General features: G+C 37.2%; 1 protein-coding gene and 1 long non-coding RNA gene across 3 annotated transcripts in view; one reads left to right on the forward strand and one right to left on the reverse strand.

The window, feature by feature from the left end:
* LOC144205310 (uncharacterized) overlaps positions 1 to 6,499 on the forward strand; it is a 39,454-nt gene extending 32,955 nt beyond the window's left edge. Inside the window, exon 6 of the long non-coding RNA XR_013328057.1 lies at positions 5,888 to 6,499. This is a non-coding gene — a long non-coding RNA (uncharacterized LOC144205310). The remainder of the gene's footprint in view (positions 1 to 5,887) is intronic.
* fam204a (family with sequence similarity 204 member A) lies at positions 325 to 12,368 on the reverse strand. Of its 2 annotated transcripts, none has more exons than XM_077729601.1 (7): positions 12,059 to 12,368; positions 11,720 to 11,810; positions 11,362 to 11,392; positions 10,843 to 10,948; positions 9,527 to 9,616; positions 865 to 974; positions 325 to 666 (listed from the first exon to the last, which is right to left on the reverse strand). In XM_077729601.1, the coding sequence occupies exons 1-7, from the start codon at positions 12,215 to 12,217 to the stop codon at positions 615 to 617; spliced, it is 639 nt and encodes a 212-aa protein (XP_077585727.1). In that variant the 5' UTR covers positions 12,218 to 12,368; the 3' UTR covers positions 325 to 614. The 2 variants fall into 2 exon arrangements, with proteins under 2 accessions (XP_077585727.1, XP_077585728.1); XM_077729602.1 differs by having other exon boundaries at positions 10,843 to 10,945; positions 12,059 to 12,362.
* Between the last annotated feature and the right edge of the window lie 615 nt (positions 12,369 to 12,983).

The raw sequence follows: 12,983 nt of genomic DNA on the forward strand, positions 1-12,983 counted from the left end.
TGTTTCAGAAGCAGAAACAATAGTATGTCTCCCAGCATGGGAGACGGCCAACAGCAAAGCAAAGCCTCCGTTTCATGTATCTGGCGCACCAAAGAAACCCCCCTACACACACACACACACACACAGTCAGCCGTTCTCTCAACTTGCAGTTTATGTTAGCTAACAACAACTTACAGAAAGCAAATTTCATTTTCTTCCCACAAATCCTATCGCACATTATCCTGTACATTGCATTAGGGACCTAATCTTTCCTTTCTCTTCCCGGGGAGAAGAAAGGAGCGCCTCCATGATTAACCCACTTTACAGCAATAAATAAACGCATCATCCAGTAATGTACAGCAGATTTAATTTGAAGGCCAGAACGCTCAAATCACTGAAATGTAATGGAAAACTAACACAATGCAGACTTTCAATGGACGCCTAGGGAATTAATTTAAATGTCCCATTTTTTTTCCTGCTTTCAGACGGATTTTCTATTCCGCCCTCAGCTCACACACTCTTGAGGCTTTTAACTATGCAAAAAACATCAAACTAAACCATATCAGTTTCCCATAAGAAACTGAGTTTTATTCAATTAACATAAAAAAAAAACATCTTTCTCCCTGAGATCTTGCTCACATGAAGCCCATGTTGCTTTTGGTTTCCCAGCGCTTTTTTGCCTCGAACCTGCCAAAAGAAGAAAGGAGAAAAAAATAAAAACAGTCCATTACCGAAAACTTGACATATTCATTCAAACTGTCGACTTGCATCTAAAAATTACTAATGACTCAAAAGTCCCCAGTCGTCAACACCTTCGTCTTAACTGTACTTGACTAAATGCAAGATTGGATAGCAGACACAAACATAAAGATGGAGATTTCGTACCCCCAAGCTATTTGCCTCTTCCTTTTCTTCGCTGCCCTCAAAGCGTCCTCTTCCTGTTTGTGCTGCAAGAAGTCACGGCAATCAGTGGCTCCGACGATTTTCACAGCCAACTATTTAGAGACAGAGGAGAAGCCCGTTAGAGAATGGAAATCAGTCTGAGGCATAAAATAACATCTGTCTGACTGGTCTCTGGTGCCTCCTCCACTCAGCATTTATGCAGTATATAGAATCAGGTTTCCCAATGCTCAAGCATTTGAAGACTTTATATGAAACACTGTAGAAAAATGCCACGATTTTGGCAAAATAAACAGTGTTTGAATGCACATCGGCAGGAGCACACTTTAAATGAACGAAAATGAAAAAGTTGAAAGAATTCATTATGAGCCCGCTAATGCTTACATAAGAGGTGTCCATTTCAATAGATATTTTTCTTTTCATACAAAACAATAGCTTAATGAGTCACTATTGTTCGATGTCTCTGCTTGTCAAGAAAAGCAGTTCAAAATAAATAATGAGAAAAAATATGTATCTCAATCATCACAAGTAGCGACTTTTCTGTTTGGAATACTAGAGGCAAAATACTGGAGAAGAGAAGGACCGTGACAGCAAGAGGCAAACATTCAAATCCCAGGGAAGACACGAGGGTATTGTGAAGCAGAATAATCCCAATAACCCCAGTCACACAGAAACAAAGGCTAAATCCTGCCTCCTCTGTCACTCCTGAGATAGGTTTATTATTCAAGCAGAGGCAAGCAAACTTTGATAAACAACAAATTCACCAAACGTTGTTGGGGTAATTCTCTCTAATATTCACAGTACAATCAAAGGGGAAGAAAGTCTTCAGTAATGAAGAAATGTGCCACCACTGCGACACTTTGGGGAAAAAGGGCCTGGTAGGGGGAAAAAAAATGTTTCAATTATAATTAAGTGGGATAAACTTTATTAGAAAGACTGAAACTAAAATATCGCCTAATGCATGCTGGGATTAAGCAGGTCAGAGCGAGCAGGCAGGAAAAATTAAACTCTAAAGGCTTTTTATCACTATATTTCAGGAACCAAGGGTGTAAAATGTTCTAATTTGGGATACATTAAAAGCCATAAAGGTCTTTCAAAAAGATTAATGGTACTTTGCTTGGATTTAAGATAAGGGCTCCGGCTGACTGCAAGTGCCGAGCTGTGGCAAGGCCCTTAAGGCATTCATCTTTACCGCCACTACAAGATTTGTCAAAAAAAAGGGGGGAAAAAGGAAAAAAAGCCTGTATAACCTGGAGGGTACATATGGTGACAGTCCTTTGCCATTTTAAAATTCTCCAAATCATGTTTTCTACTCTTCCAAACCTTACAACGGAAAACTAAGTGTGCCTTTGCACAAGAAGTGAAAGCAGATGATAGCACACTAGGGCTTTTTCTTGCTCTTTGTTGGACTGGTGTCGATTTTTCTGAATAGTGATTCATTGGTGAGATAATATTCACACGCACGTTCATAAAAATGTTGTATTACAATTTTTTACAGTAGTTAGGAGGCGATTTTTTTTTAAATTTCAGCATGTAATACATTTGATTTTCTTTGTTATGTATTTAGCTTTGTTTAACTCAGCTGGAGTGCAAAAATCTACTTAAAAACCATAAACATTGAATTGTTGATGGACTGTTCAAAAGCTGTCAAATCAGTCCGTCTGCATCTTCATTTTATAAATATAGTCAATTAAATATGTCATAGCTGATTGTCGAGATCGACCTATTTTTCTTCTTCGAGTTACGATTTAAAATTGAGTTCTATGAAACATCATGATGTTAAATGGGTTTGTTTAGAGGCAGCATATTTTTTTCTACATCTGCTCTCCTTTTGGGCTATTTGAAAGGTTCTCAAATATTGTAAAATGAAAATTAAACCACACTTTCATACCTTAGTTCATAATTTTTTTTAAACAAAGGTTTACAATTCCCCCTTTTTTAATCACTTTCGTATTGTAATTGTCTTAGCTAAGGCTCAACATTAATAATGTCAACCAAGTTACCTAGGAGACAGAAGAGATCAAAGAAACAAAAAAAAACCCCTCAAATGTCTGATTAATCAAGCCTGCAAACAGCTTATTTCCCTCAGCCTGCATGCAAGTATGAAAATGAGATTCCGAGAGCAGTACATTGTGCAGATTTGTTCATTCTTATCTGAACAAAGCCAGCGGCAGCTTATTTCATGGATCACTGGCACTGTCAGCGCTGTGGCGCCGAGCAGGTGACGGCTCCTCTTTCTGTGGCGAGAACAAAATTAGCAAAAAGTCGGCACAAATTAGCCTCTCATGTTTTCTGTAATATGACATTATTTTTCATTTACTTTTTGATCCACTTTTCAGGATATGTTTTTTTTTTGCCTCCCCCACCCCTTGCATCTTAGTGCCAAATCCTCTCACAGCAAAAGCTGGTGCAAATAAGAATGGAAGTACAAAGCTAGGACAAAGGCATGAGACAAGAAGCCTCATTTAGTCTATGTTTATGTGGCCCTAAGAGTCAGTTCTTTCCACTGCCGTACATATTAATGTACGATTAAGTGGCTGTAATAATCATGCTCCTGTTCTGTAGTTTCCCTCTCTTGCGTGTCCTGTGCATAGCCCTGTTAAAAATAAGGTTTATTCTGAGGATTAATACTCTGACCTTTCGTAGATTTGAATCCAAATAAAGAAAAAAAAACATCATTGTACTCAACGCCGCCACTGCAGCGTAAGGCCACGACGAGGGTTAAGTCAATAGTTTGTATTCATTCAAGTTTAGGTTGTCATGGAGATTCAAATGGAGATGAGAACATGGGACCCCAATGTGATTTTAACACCGAAAAAATACAACATAGCTGCCAGCAGCATTGAGTATTTTACAACTAAAAGAATACAACCCACGGTTTCCAAAACAGGTCTAATCAAAAAGCTTTAAAATTCAACACCTCAATTAAAGATGAAAAATGTCTCTCCATGTGGATAGTGTTAAAGCTTCCTTTAACAATATCAAATAAATGATGGCTTTAAGGCCAAAATTGCTTTAAAGCCATTCATAAATTTCCAATCCAGGAAGACTCTTCCAATTAAAACGTGTGAGAGGTGGATTAACAAGGGCTATATGGCTTTGCCTCACTAAATCACCTCCCCGAGCTGCTCCGCTGCATTTGACGTGTAAACGATTAATGACCAGCCTAATTCCCTTATCACACTACCTTAATGCCTAAATAATGTGGCCTTAGTCAACCTTGGAAAAAAGCGCTATATAAAAAAAAAGAATGAATATCAGATTTAAAGAGTGTGTGTGTGTGTTATTTCAGCATAATTTCTTAAAACTGGGGCAGTCGGGAAAGAAAGCGTGTTTTGTTGCAGCAACATTGATAAGGTCATAGGATCAAGAGATCAATGGACACCACCCATATCGCCTTTGAGAAGACAGAGACCCTCTGTCATCCAAATGCAAGCCAACAGAGTGGAATAAACTAAGCATACAATAAGTTGCAAATCCGAAAGAATAAAACCCAAGTGAGAGTAAATCAATTGAATCGTTAAATGAACATCGCAACCGTGGGTCACTGAAGGGTTCCACCCTGACCACCAGCTAGCCAGGACTGAATCACTATTAAGACATTGATGTTTTCTAAAGTTGTTGTAGAAATGATCATTTCAAAATAGGGCCTATGGATAACTGCTTCATTATTAAATTCAGCAATAACCCGTATCACTGTGCTGGAGGAATATGTACTATTATACAATTACACAATATATCATAATTTTCACACTGTAAAATGCTACTTTTTCACATTTTAATTGGTTTATTGATGACAGATAGGATTTTCTTAAAAGCTCTGGTGGTTCCATATTATAGTCATCATGCCTTTGTAAACCAAAAGTTGCAATACTAAAATTAATTCCTCAATATTAACATAAATGTGTTGTACAATGTATAGTATATAAGCATGAATAAGTGAAATACTGCATTATGTCAGATACAATGCAAAATCCCATGGCGCATCCCTGTGAGCAGACTCAGAAGAACTTTAGTAATCTTGCCACCACTTTGACAAACACAATTACATGGCAGGCAAAAGGAAAAGAACTCCGTAGAGGACACAGCCCAAAAGCAATGTCTCAATTTTCTCTTCAACTAATCTGATTTGAGATACACATGACGTGTCATCATTAGGGAACAGAAGAGACACAAAAAAGTTCACTTGCTTGTGCACAACCCATTATCTTGCCTCTTCTGAGTGGGGTGGGCTTATTAGCAAGCTTTGAACTCACACTTAGAATAATATGCCATCAACAGTTTTATAAGCTAATTAGAGAAAACAGTCTAATTAATGAGTGACTAGCAATAAACGGCAATCGTGAAGGGGGGGAGAAAAAAAAAGAAACCATGGGTGCTAAGCTTTTACTACCACCAATTAAGGCATAATTACAAACAAATTATATATGTGTTTTGCTGTGGGCTCCAATTTAAAAATGGCTTTAATTAAAAGAGAAAACATGCTAATTAATTAAACAGCACACAAATCTACAATGAAAAGTATGCTTTGTCTATCAAGTAATTAATGAAATACAATAATCCAAATGAGATTCCCAGGCATTTGATAAAAGCTTTGTGCCCAATTTTGAAATCCATTTCAAAATTAATGGGCGAAAATTTAATGTGAGTCATCCAGAGATACAATAAAAGTTCATTGGCTGATAAATTGCTTATGATGAAGGGAAAGAGAACAAAGAACAGAGTTTCACTAAACTCTACACACGGTGGCCTGAGGGGGGTTGCGTACGGACAGCCAGACTAATTCTCGCATGGTGGTGAGGAGAAAGTCCAAATCTGATAAAGGCAAGCTTCTATTAATGCGCTGCACTTTTTTTTCTTCATTACAACACAGGCAGGGCAAAGTAAAGGTGTAAAAGAGGGAGGGAGGGAAATTAATATCACAAAAACGCCTTAGTTCGGTCTTTGTTTTAGGTAAGCTGCTATGTCAATCTGTTAAAATGCCTGTTCCTTTGTTTCATTTATTCAGGGTGGCTTTCAAGGCCAAAGTTCACTCATCGCAACTGACGGCAATGGACGTCCTTTCCATTCGGACTGGGACAGTTGGCAGCAATCGGATCATGGTCTATCACCGTCAAAGGTATTGAAATATGCTTCATGGCATCTATCCCATTTCAAATGAATTTGAAGTCAATAACAGTGAATCAGTTAAAAGCCACAAAACAAAGTAGTCTTTACTGCCAAAACATATATATATACTTAGCAGTTTCAACTCTGACTGAACTATCTCAACCAAATTGCATTTAAAAAAACATCATAAATGGTTAGCATCTTCTTTCTCCCTGGCACAACTGCTACCTTGGCGCATCGCCCGGATACATGCGAGAAGCCCAGGGCATGGGAGACCTAACGGTATTCTTGATATTATGTCAGAGAATTAAACCATGCTGACAGAACCAAAACATTGCATTATGTTTTTTTTTAACTATAACACAGTCAAAAGCAGGTGACTAAATTTACCGAATGTATATCTGTTAATTTTAAGATTAAAATTACTACGCTTCAGGACCAACAACTATACGTGATCAAAGTTGTATATGTTGTGAATGGTTTAAATACACAAGAAAAAGGATCTTCGGTATAGGCTTCCTGACAGTGTAATTAATATAACTTTTCATTTTCATATTCCTTTGCCTCCTGCAGTCATGGAATGGACCCAATATGCCCCATTGTGGCAGTATGAATAGAGTTTCTGTTTTGAAGTGGTAATGCTTCTCTAATAGTTGAGATGAGTGCTACGGGGAGACTCCACACTCTAACGCAGTGTGACAGTCTTTTGTCATAAAATAAAGCCAATTCCTCTACAAAAAGGACAGCCTCAATTTCAAAAGGCCTTACTTGCACTGTTATTTAAATAGAAAAAAAATGGAGTAATTATTCATCTTAAGGATGAATGAAACACAATAACAAAGGAGTTGATTAGAGGAAAAACTATAGCTGAGTTCAAAGTCAGGTTTGTCTTATTTGATATGTATTTTTATTCCTGGACTCGCAAAAATGGACAAACCCCCTAAAACTAATACATTCTCTTCCACAGTACATTTTCTTTTTGTTTATTTGTTTAGTAGGCATTTTGAAGTAGTCAAAATCATTTCCTACACTGAAGAGTATACATTTGCAGAGCAAATAAATGCATGTCATTTTATACTTCTGCAGAGTTAGCTTCACTTTCGAAAGAGGCCCTGTAGCTTTATAGTTACAATTTGTTATCAACATTTTTGCACCGCTTCGTTCAATTGAAAGAGCTGCAAAATCAATCTGTCCATTGCTAGTTTCTGGACGCTATCACATCTCCTGATGGAGCTCGGGGCTACACCATGTGTCAGTCACTAAATGTTATGCTAATTACAGAATTAATTAGCCCCTATGAAATTTATAATAAGTATTGTAAAAGCATGTGCATTCATCAAAAGGAGAACCTGTCTGCTTAATTGAAGAACTTGGACCTTCAAATATAAAGTACTGGGCTACATGGATTTATTTCAAGAAAAAAAAATCCCCCCACCAAGCCTGTGTCTTTCATAGCTTCTAAGAAATATATTTAAAAAAAATAACAGTATTACGATGATGAATTTAAAAAAAACAGACATCTTCAAGAGAGAAGAGACTTAAACGACATGGTTTAAAGAAATACATCTTAGAGCTTAGCCATGTGGGCACTTGTGATCGTTTGGTAACTCAGAGGGGTTGCGATTACTTCATATTTGAGAATTTAACTACTTCTTTAAAACACCATTTGTCATTGTATATAGCTTGTGTGCACTGATCAACATGTTTTCACTTAAAAATAACTTTAACAACCTTTCCCTGCAGAGTGGTAATATTGATATGAAAAAAAGGTAGAATATAAATGGAAACCACAATATATATAAATATCATTACCAAAAAGGCTATGAGTCTTAAAACCATAGCATTTTCTTTCCAAAACAATGCCTGAAGGGACAAGCAGGCCACTTTAGTTCTTCACAGCTGCTATAATGCTTTAGTGTCTTTAGCTATGAAAATATGTTCATAGTGGTTTATTTTCTGTAAAGCCTGCCACAATGTTGTATGAGCAAGAACAAATTAAAACTCTAAGCTTCTTTACCAAATTAGCCACTCAATTATGAAGCCTCTGGCCAGACCAGGTACGATGGATTCTATAAAGATTTGTCACTGAGCATATGCATTCACAATAACAATGTATTTCAGAATAGACTTTTGGCATGAAGCATCCCTGTCATTACTCTTTATATGAACCAGTTTTCTATTGCTTTTTAGTTCAAAGGTGACTGGCTTTTTTTTTAGTTTCAGTTTAGTTCAAAGCACATTACTTCTGCCTGGTCACATTACTCCCCTCATGGGAATAAAATGATGGCTGCAAAACAAGAAGATGCCAGAATGCCGTCAGGTGCCATCACCGTTCTGGCAAAATGCAGAAAGAGGCAAGAACCTCGGCTTGCATCCACCAGCACTCTAAGAGGCTTTTTGAAATTACAGTGCAGGTGCCAGTCACAATTGCTTTTCTTAACCTCTTCAAATTAGTATAGTTTGCACAAGCTTTGAATAAGAATATAATGTACCGTATGAGTGAGTGTCAAAGCACTTGCTATTAGTCGATTAATAAACCTGTTTATATATTAACAGGATCCAGAATTTTAGAACATTTCCTGAATATATGAACAGATGACATGCTATTTTATTTTCTGAACCGATTTATCCTCACTAGGGTCACAGGGGGTGCTGGAGCCTATCCCAGCTGCGTTCGGGCACGAGGCGGGGGACAAAAAATGTTACAAATGCATATTTTTCAAAGCGTATATATTGTTGTATCTTTGCCATTAGAAGAAGATACAGCACTCAAAGGAATATTTTACAATCAAATTTACTGTCGGCTAGTAAATGGATTCTACATGGGACATAATTATCTGGGTTATAGTTTTAATATTAATGTAACTAAAACACACCATAGTTACTGAGAATGGCGATACTTGTCATGTGATGATATATGTATGTCACATCGTTACCCCATCAATGAAAATCCTACAGTTGTGCCATTGGATAGAAAAAAAACGTAGTTACTTGCCAGTGTTAAATGTCTATGAATATTGCCAGATGTCAACATATATTGAATTGCTTTCAGCAAAATACATCAAGAAACAAAGAACTCTCATTTTAAGGAACCTAAAGCAAAGTACTGTGGCTTCTGTGTTCCTTTATACATACAATTACACTTGTGGGGGATACACTTATGCTAAATTACTTTCAAACCACTTGATCCTTGATGCCTACCAAGACGGTACATTACAAACTTCAGGCACTGCATTTAGGGGACATGTACACTTCAAAGGTATGAAACTCCTACCTGCGGAATTATTTAAGCATTGGCTTGAAAGCAATGTTCCCTTCATTAAAAAGCAGAGCCAAAAGTCCTTTAAAACTGCAGCACTTCAAAACTAAGGGGAGGGCTTTCCATTAACTCAATGGAAAAGGGCTGCAGGACTGAATGGTGGCTGTCTGGGTGTGTTTATGTTCCTTCTATGTCTTTGCGGCAGAAATGGCCACGGATCCATTAGCCTGATTTGTCACAGCGCGAGCACCCCAAAGATCTCTTATCAGCACAATGTACCTCTCGAGTGGCGAGTCTGTCGCTCATCTCCTCCGCCTTTGCAGTGTCCCCTTCAGCGATGGCCTTCTCTATGCTCTTTTCTAGGCCGGACTACATGAAGAGGGGGGAGAGGAAAAAAAAATCAGCCTTTTTGGGTGGGGGGGAATAAGAGTACAGTGGTGGGGAAATCAAAGACTAACTTCAAAAGTCCCCAGGGCCGTATTTTTAATATGCTTGCCATTACTACAAATATGTAGATTTCTCCTCCTTACAAATGAAAACCTTTTTGATTGGATATTAGTGGGGAAATCTTAAAAAATGCTACAGGAGATTACCAAACATAAATGTCACTTTAATTACAAATTTCCATTACGGGACGAAGCGAAGCTTTGTGATCGCAAGGCAGTTCTGCTGTGGTGAGACTATCTATGAAAGCAGACCACCAGATTTCTTCAGCGCCAAAAATAAATAAAATACGAGAGACTTGTCTACTCTGATGGAAAAATTTGTGGACCTGAACTCTAATATTTCTAAATGAATATCAGGAAACTAGTACATTCACAACTTTCAATAATGCTCTAAAATTAATAATATTTGCCTACAGTGACGTCCCGTTGTTTTTTTATGCCATAAGCTAAACTAAGACATTAATTATTTGACAAAATGCATTTGAGGGATGAAGAGAGGATGATTATACAGATGTAAAAAAGTTGAGGTTTCATTCAACCTCTTTATCTTCTCAGCTGTATAGTTTTGCCCATCAAAATGAAACAAAATCAGTCTGGTCTCAATTGAATTAAATATGAATATACCCCAAATAATTACTACAATCATTTCAAATTGAAATGAGAGCAGCCTTTATTCTCTAGGTCAGTTATAACGCTCATTACATTTAGCTTCATTTGCAGTTTCACTTGAATATTAACATACACAACTTGTGAGACATGCTGGAGGAAATGGTGCCATTTTTTATAGCTATCATAATTTTTACATTCAAGCTCCCGTTTCTCTTGCTAAGCAAAATTTGGGTGTTTTATGAGGATTTGCACAGTGAAGAAGGAGAAGCCCACATCTGACTTTAATCTCAACCACACAAGAAAGGAGTGTGTCTCTAATCTTATCACTAAATGTAGCCGAACATAATCCTTAATATTCTTCTCAATGTCAGGTTGAGTTTCCGGGAGGATTTTTCTAATCCAGATGTCATATCATATAAAACAATGAAAGGACATGGTGGCATGGAATCACAAAGGATGTGACAGTGTTACCAAAAGCAACGACAGGCACCATATTAAACCTCAGCCGCAGATAAGATGTAAGGCGGAGGGTTTTATTACCTTTGGTGGGGGTTTGGAACATGCAGGGGGATGAAATCGATCATTTACACCAAAATATTGCTTAAGTCCATCACAGTGCTTCTCCAACTCCGCCTGACGCTCCCTGCTGACAGAAATTAGAGTTAAAATTGTGACTTTTCCTGGCCCTTCATTATGATTATTCAGTATTCATTCAAATAAATATGAAGTACAGCTACTACGGTAAACACTTTGTAGGGCAAGTGACTACTTTTGGTAATTAAAACACACACATTTTGGGTCAAGTAGTCCCATCCAATTTCATTGGGGCCTACCACTTTTAATGGCAGCCAATGAGACAATACTGATGCCTCTTAATTGAGGATTCTCCCTCTTCTCTCATGCCAGTATGCTTTATTTGGACATCATTTTTAATGTTTAGGTAGACTTCCGTCTACAGAATGTGATTTTGGAACATTTTATGATGTCACTTTTTTAGCATTTTATTTTGGAATCTCTTTTTAGAACTCCCGACTCATTTTCCAATGTCGGATCCCATACCTTGTTTCTGGTTGCTGTTCGCCTTCCGTTCCTGTTAGGTGACATGAGAGACACAGTTATAGAACATATATAAGCCAGCATCGCATACAAAATATACAAATACGAAATTTCCTCAGATAGCAGACCATCAATATGGTTGTCAACGACCTGAAACAAACAAGCTCTTACAAAATCTAAATACTGTAATTGTGTTATTAACCATAATTATGTGTCGTATAAGTATAATGGGGTAGCCTTATAAGCGCCTTATTACAAATGCACTGGTTGATGTTGAAGTTAAGTTAAAAGCAAGGTTGAAAAAACAAACTGATCCACTATGAGGGGAAAAAAATAGTTTATGATATATAACTATCCCAACCTTTCTTGTCTTGTCGTCTTTTTCTTCTCTTTTTCCTCGGCATTTTCGTCATCATCGTCTCTTCTTTCTTCTTTCGCAGCACGTTAAATTTCTTCAACACAGATCACAATCATTCCATGAGTTTTGTCAGCATCCTGCTTGCTTTTATCCATTACATAGTATTTTTTTTATCAATGGGATGCTTCAAACATGCATCACTGTTACTGCAAGATGGAAATCCATCAGAAAGGGTTAAAAGCAAGCCATCAAAGTCATCCTCAGTTGCATTCACAACACAAACGAACAGCAATACACAATGAACTATAGATCACGTTAAATTGGATATAAGATAAAACGTACTTCCCAAATTTCCTGCGAAATGCCAGGCAGGCAACTTGTCGTTTCATTTCTATCATCGATCACCGTAGGGGTCTTGACAACACATTCACTCTCTTCTTCTTCATCATCCGGACTAAGATCGTCTTCTGTTAAACCTTTAGGCAGAAGACCGCTGTACATACTGATACACTTTATTCCTTTAATGGCTTTAAAGGAAGGAATTTGCGATTAAAACCGTGTTTGACAAGCAACTGTAAAGACGAGTGCACATTTCCGTGTAAACACGCTGACGTCACGCCCACAACGAACCGCCAATTGGCTTAGACTTAGTCAGGTTGAACTGAAAAGCCAACCACATTCATCCTCACAGTTCTAGAGTGCCTTTGACTTATATAATAATACTGAAAAGTAAAAATAAAATAATAATAACACTAAAGAAATTATAATAATAAAAAAAATGTATAATTCTATCATTCAAAAAATTAAATTTTTTGGATTTTTCTTTTATTCTTGATAAAATTAATAAACCTAAAACAAATCTGTATTCATAAAACCATCACTTGCCAAAATTGAATCTAATACGCCTCACATGCATTTAATCAACCACTCATTTATATAAAAATTGACCCATATTTCTCATGCAAGCCTATTTCTACCTATAGGTAAATCCATTGCACAACTCTTGCATATACTTCATAATTCATCATAATTGGCATGGTACACAACCAAAGAGTAGACCATAACAGCATTTTTTTTATTGATTCCTTGTTTGCTGGGGGATTTATATCAATATCGATATCCTAAAGCTAGTCTTTTTCTTGTCTCGTCTTTGTTTTTATTAATATCACAGGCATGCAAAGTCTCTGCTCATGTTGTTGTTGATGATGTTGTGTACACTTCCATTTCTTTTTTTGAATGGATGCCTATTTCATTCGTGGATGGATCA

This window comes from Stigmatopora nigra, chromosome 12 (genome assembly GCF_051989575.1).
Source record: "Stigmatopora nigra isolate UIUO_SnigA chromosome 12, RoL_Snig_1.1, whole genome shotgun sequence".
In the NCBI taxonomy this organism is placed as follows: Eukaryota; Metazoa; Chordata; class Actinopteri; order Syngnathiformes; family Syngnathidae; genus Stigmatopora; species Stigmatopora nigra.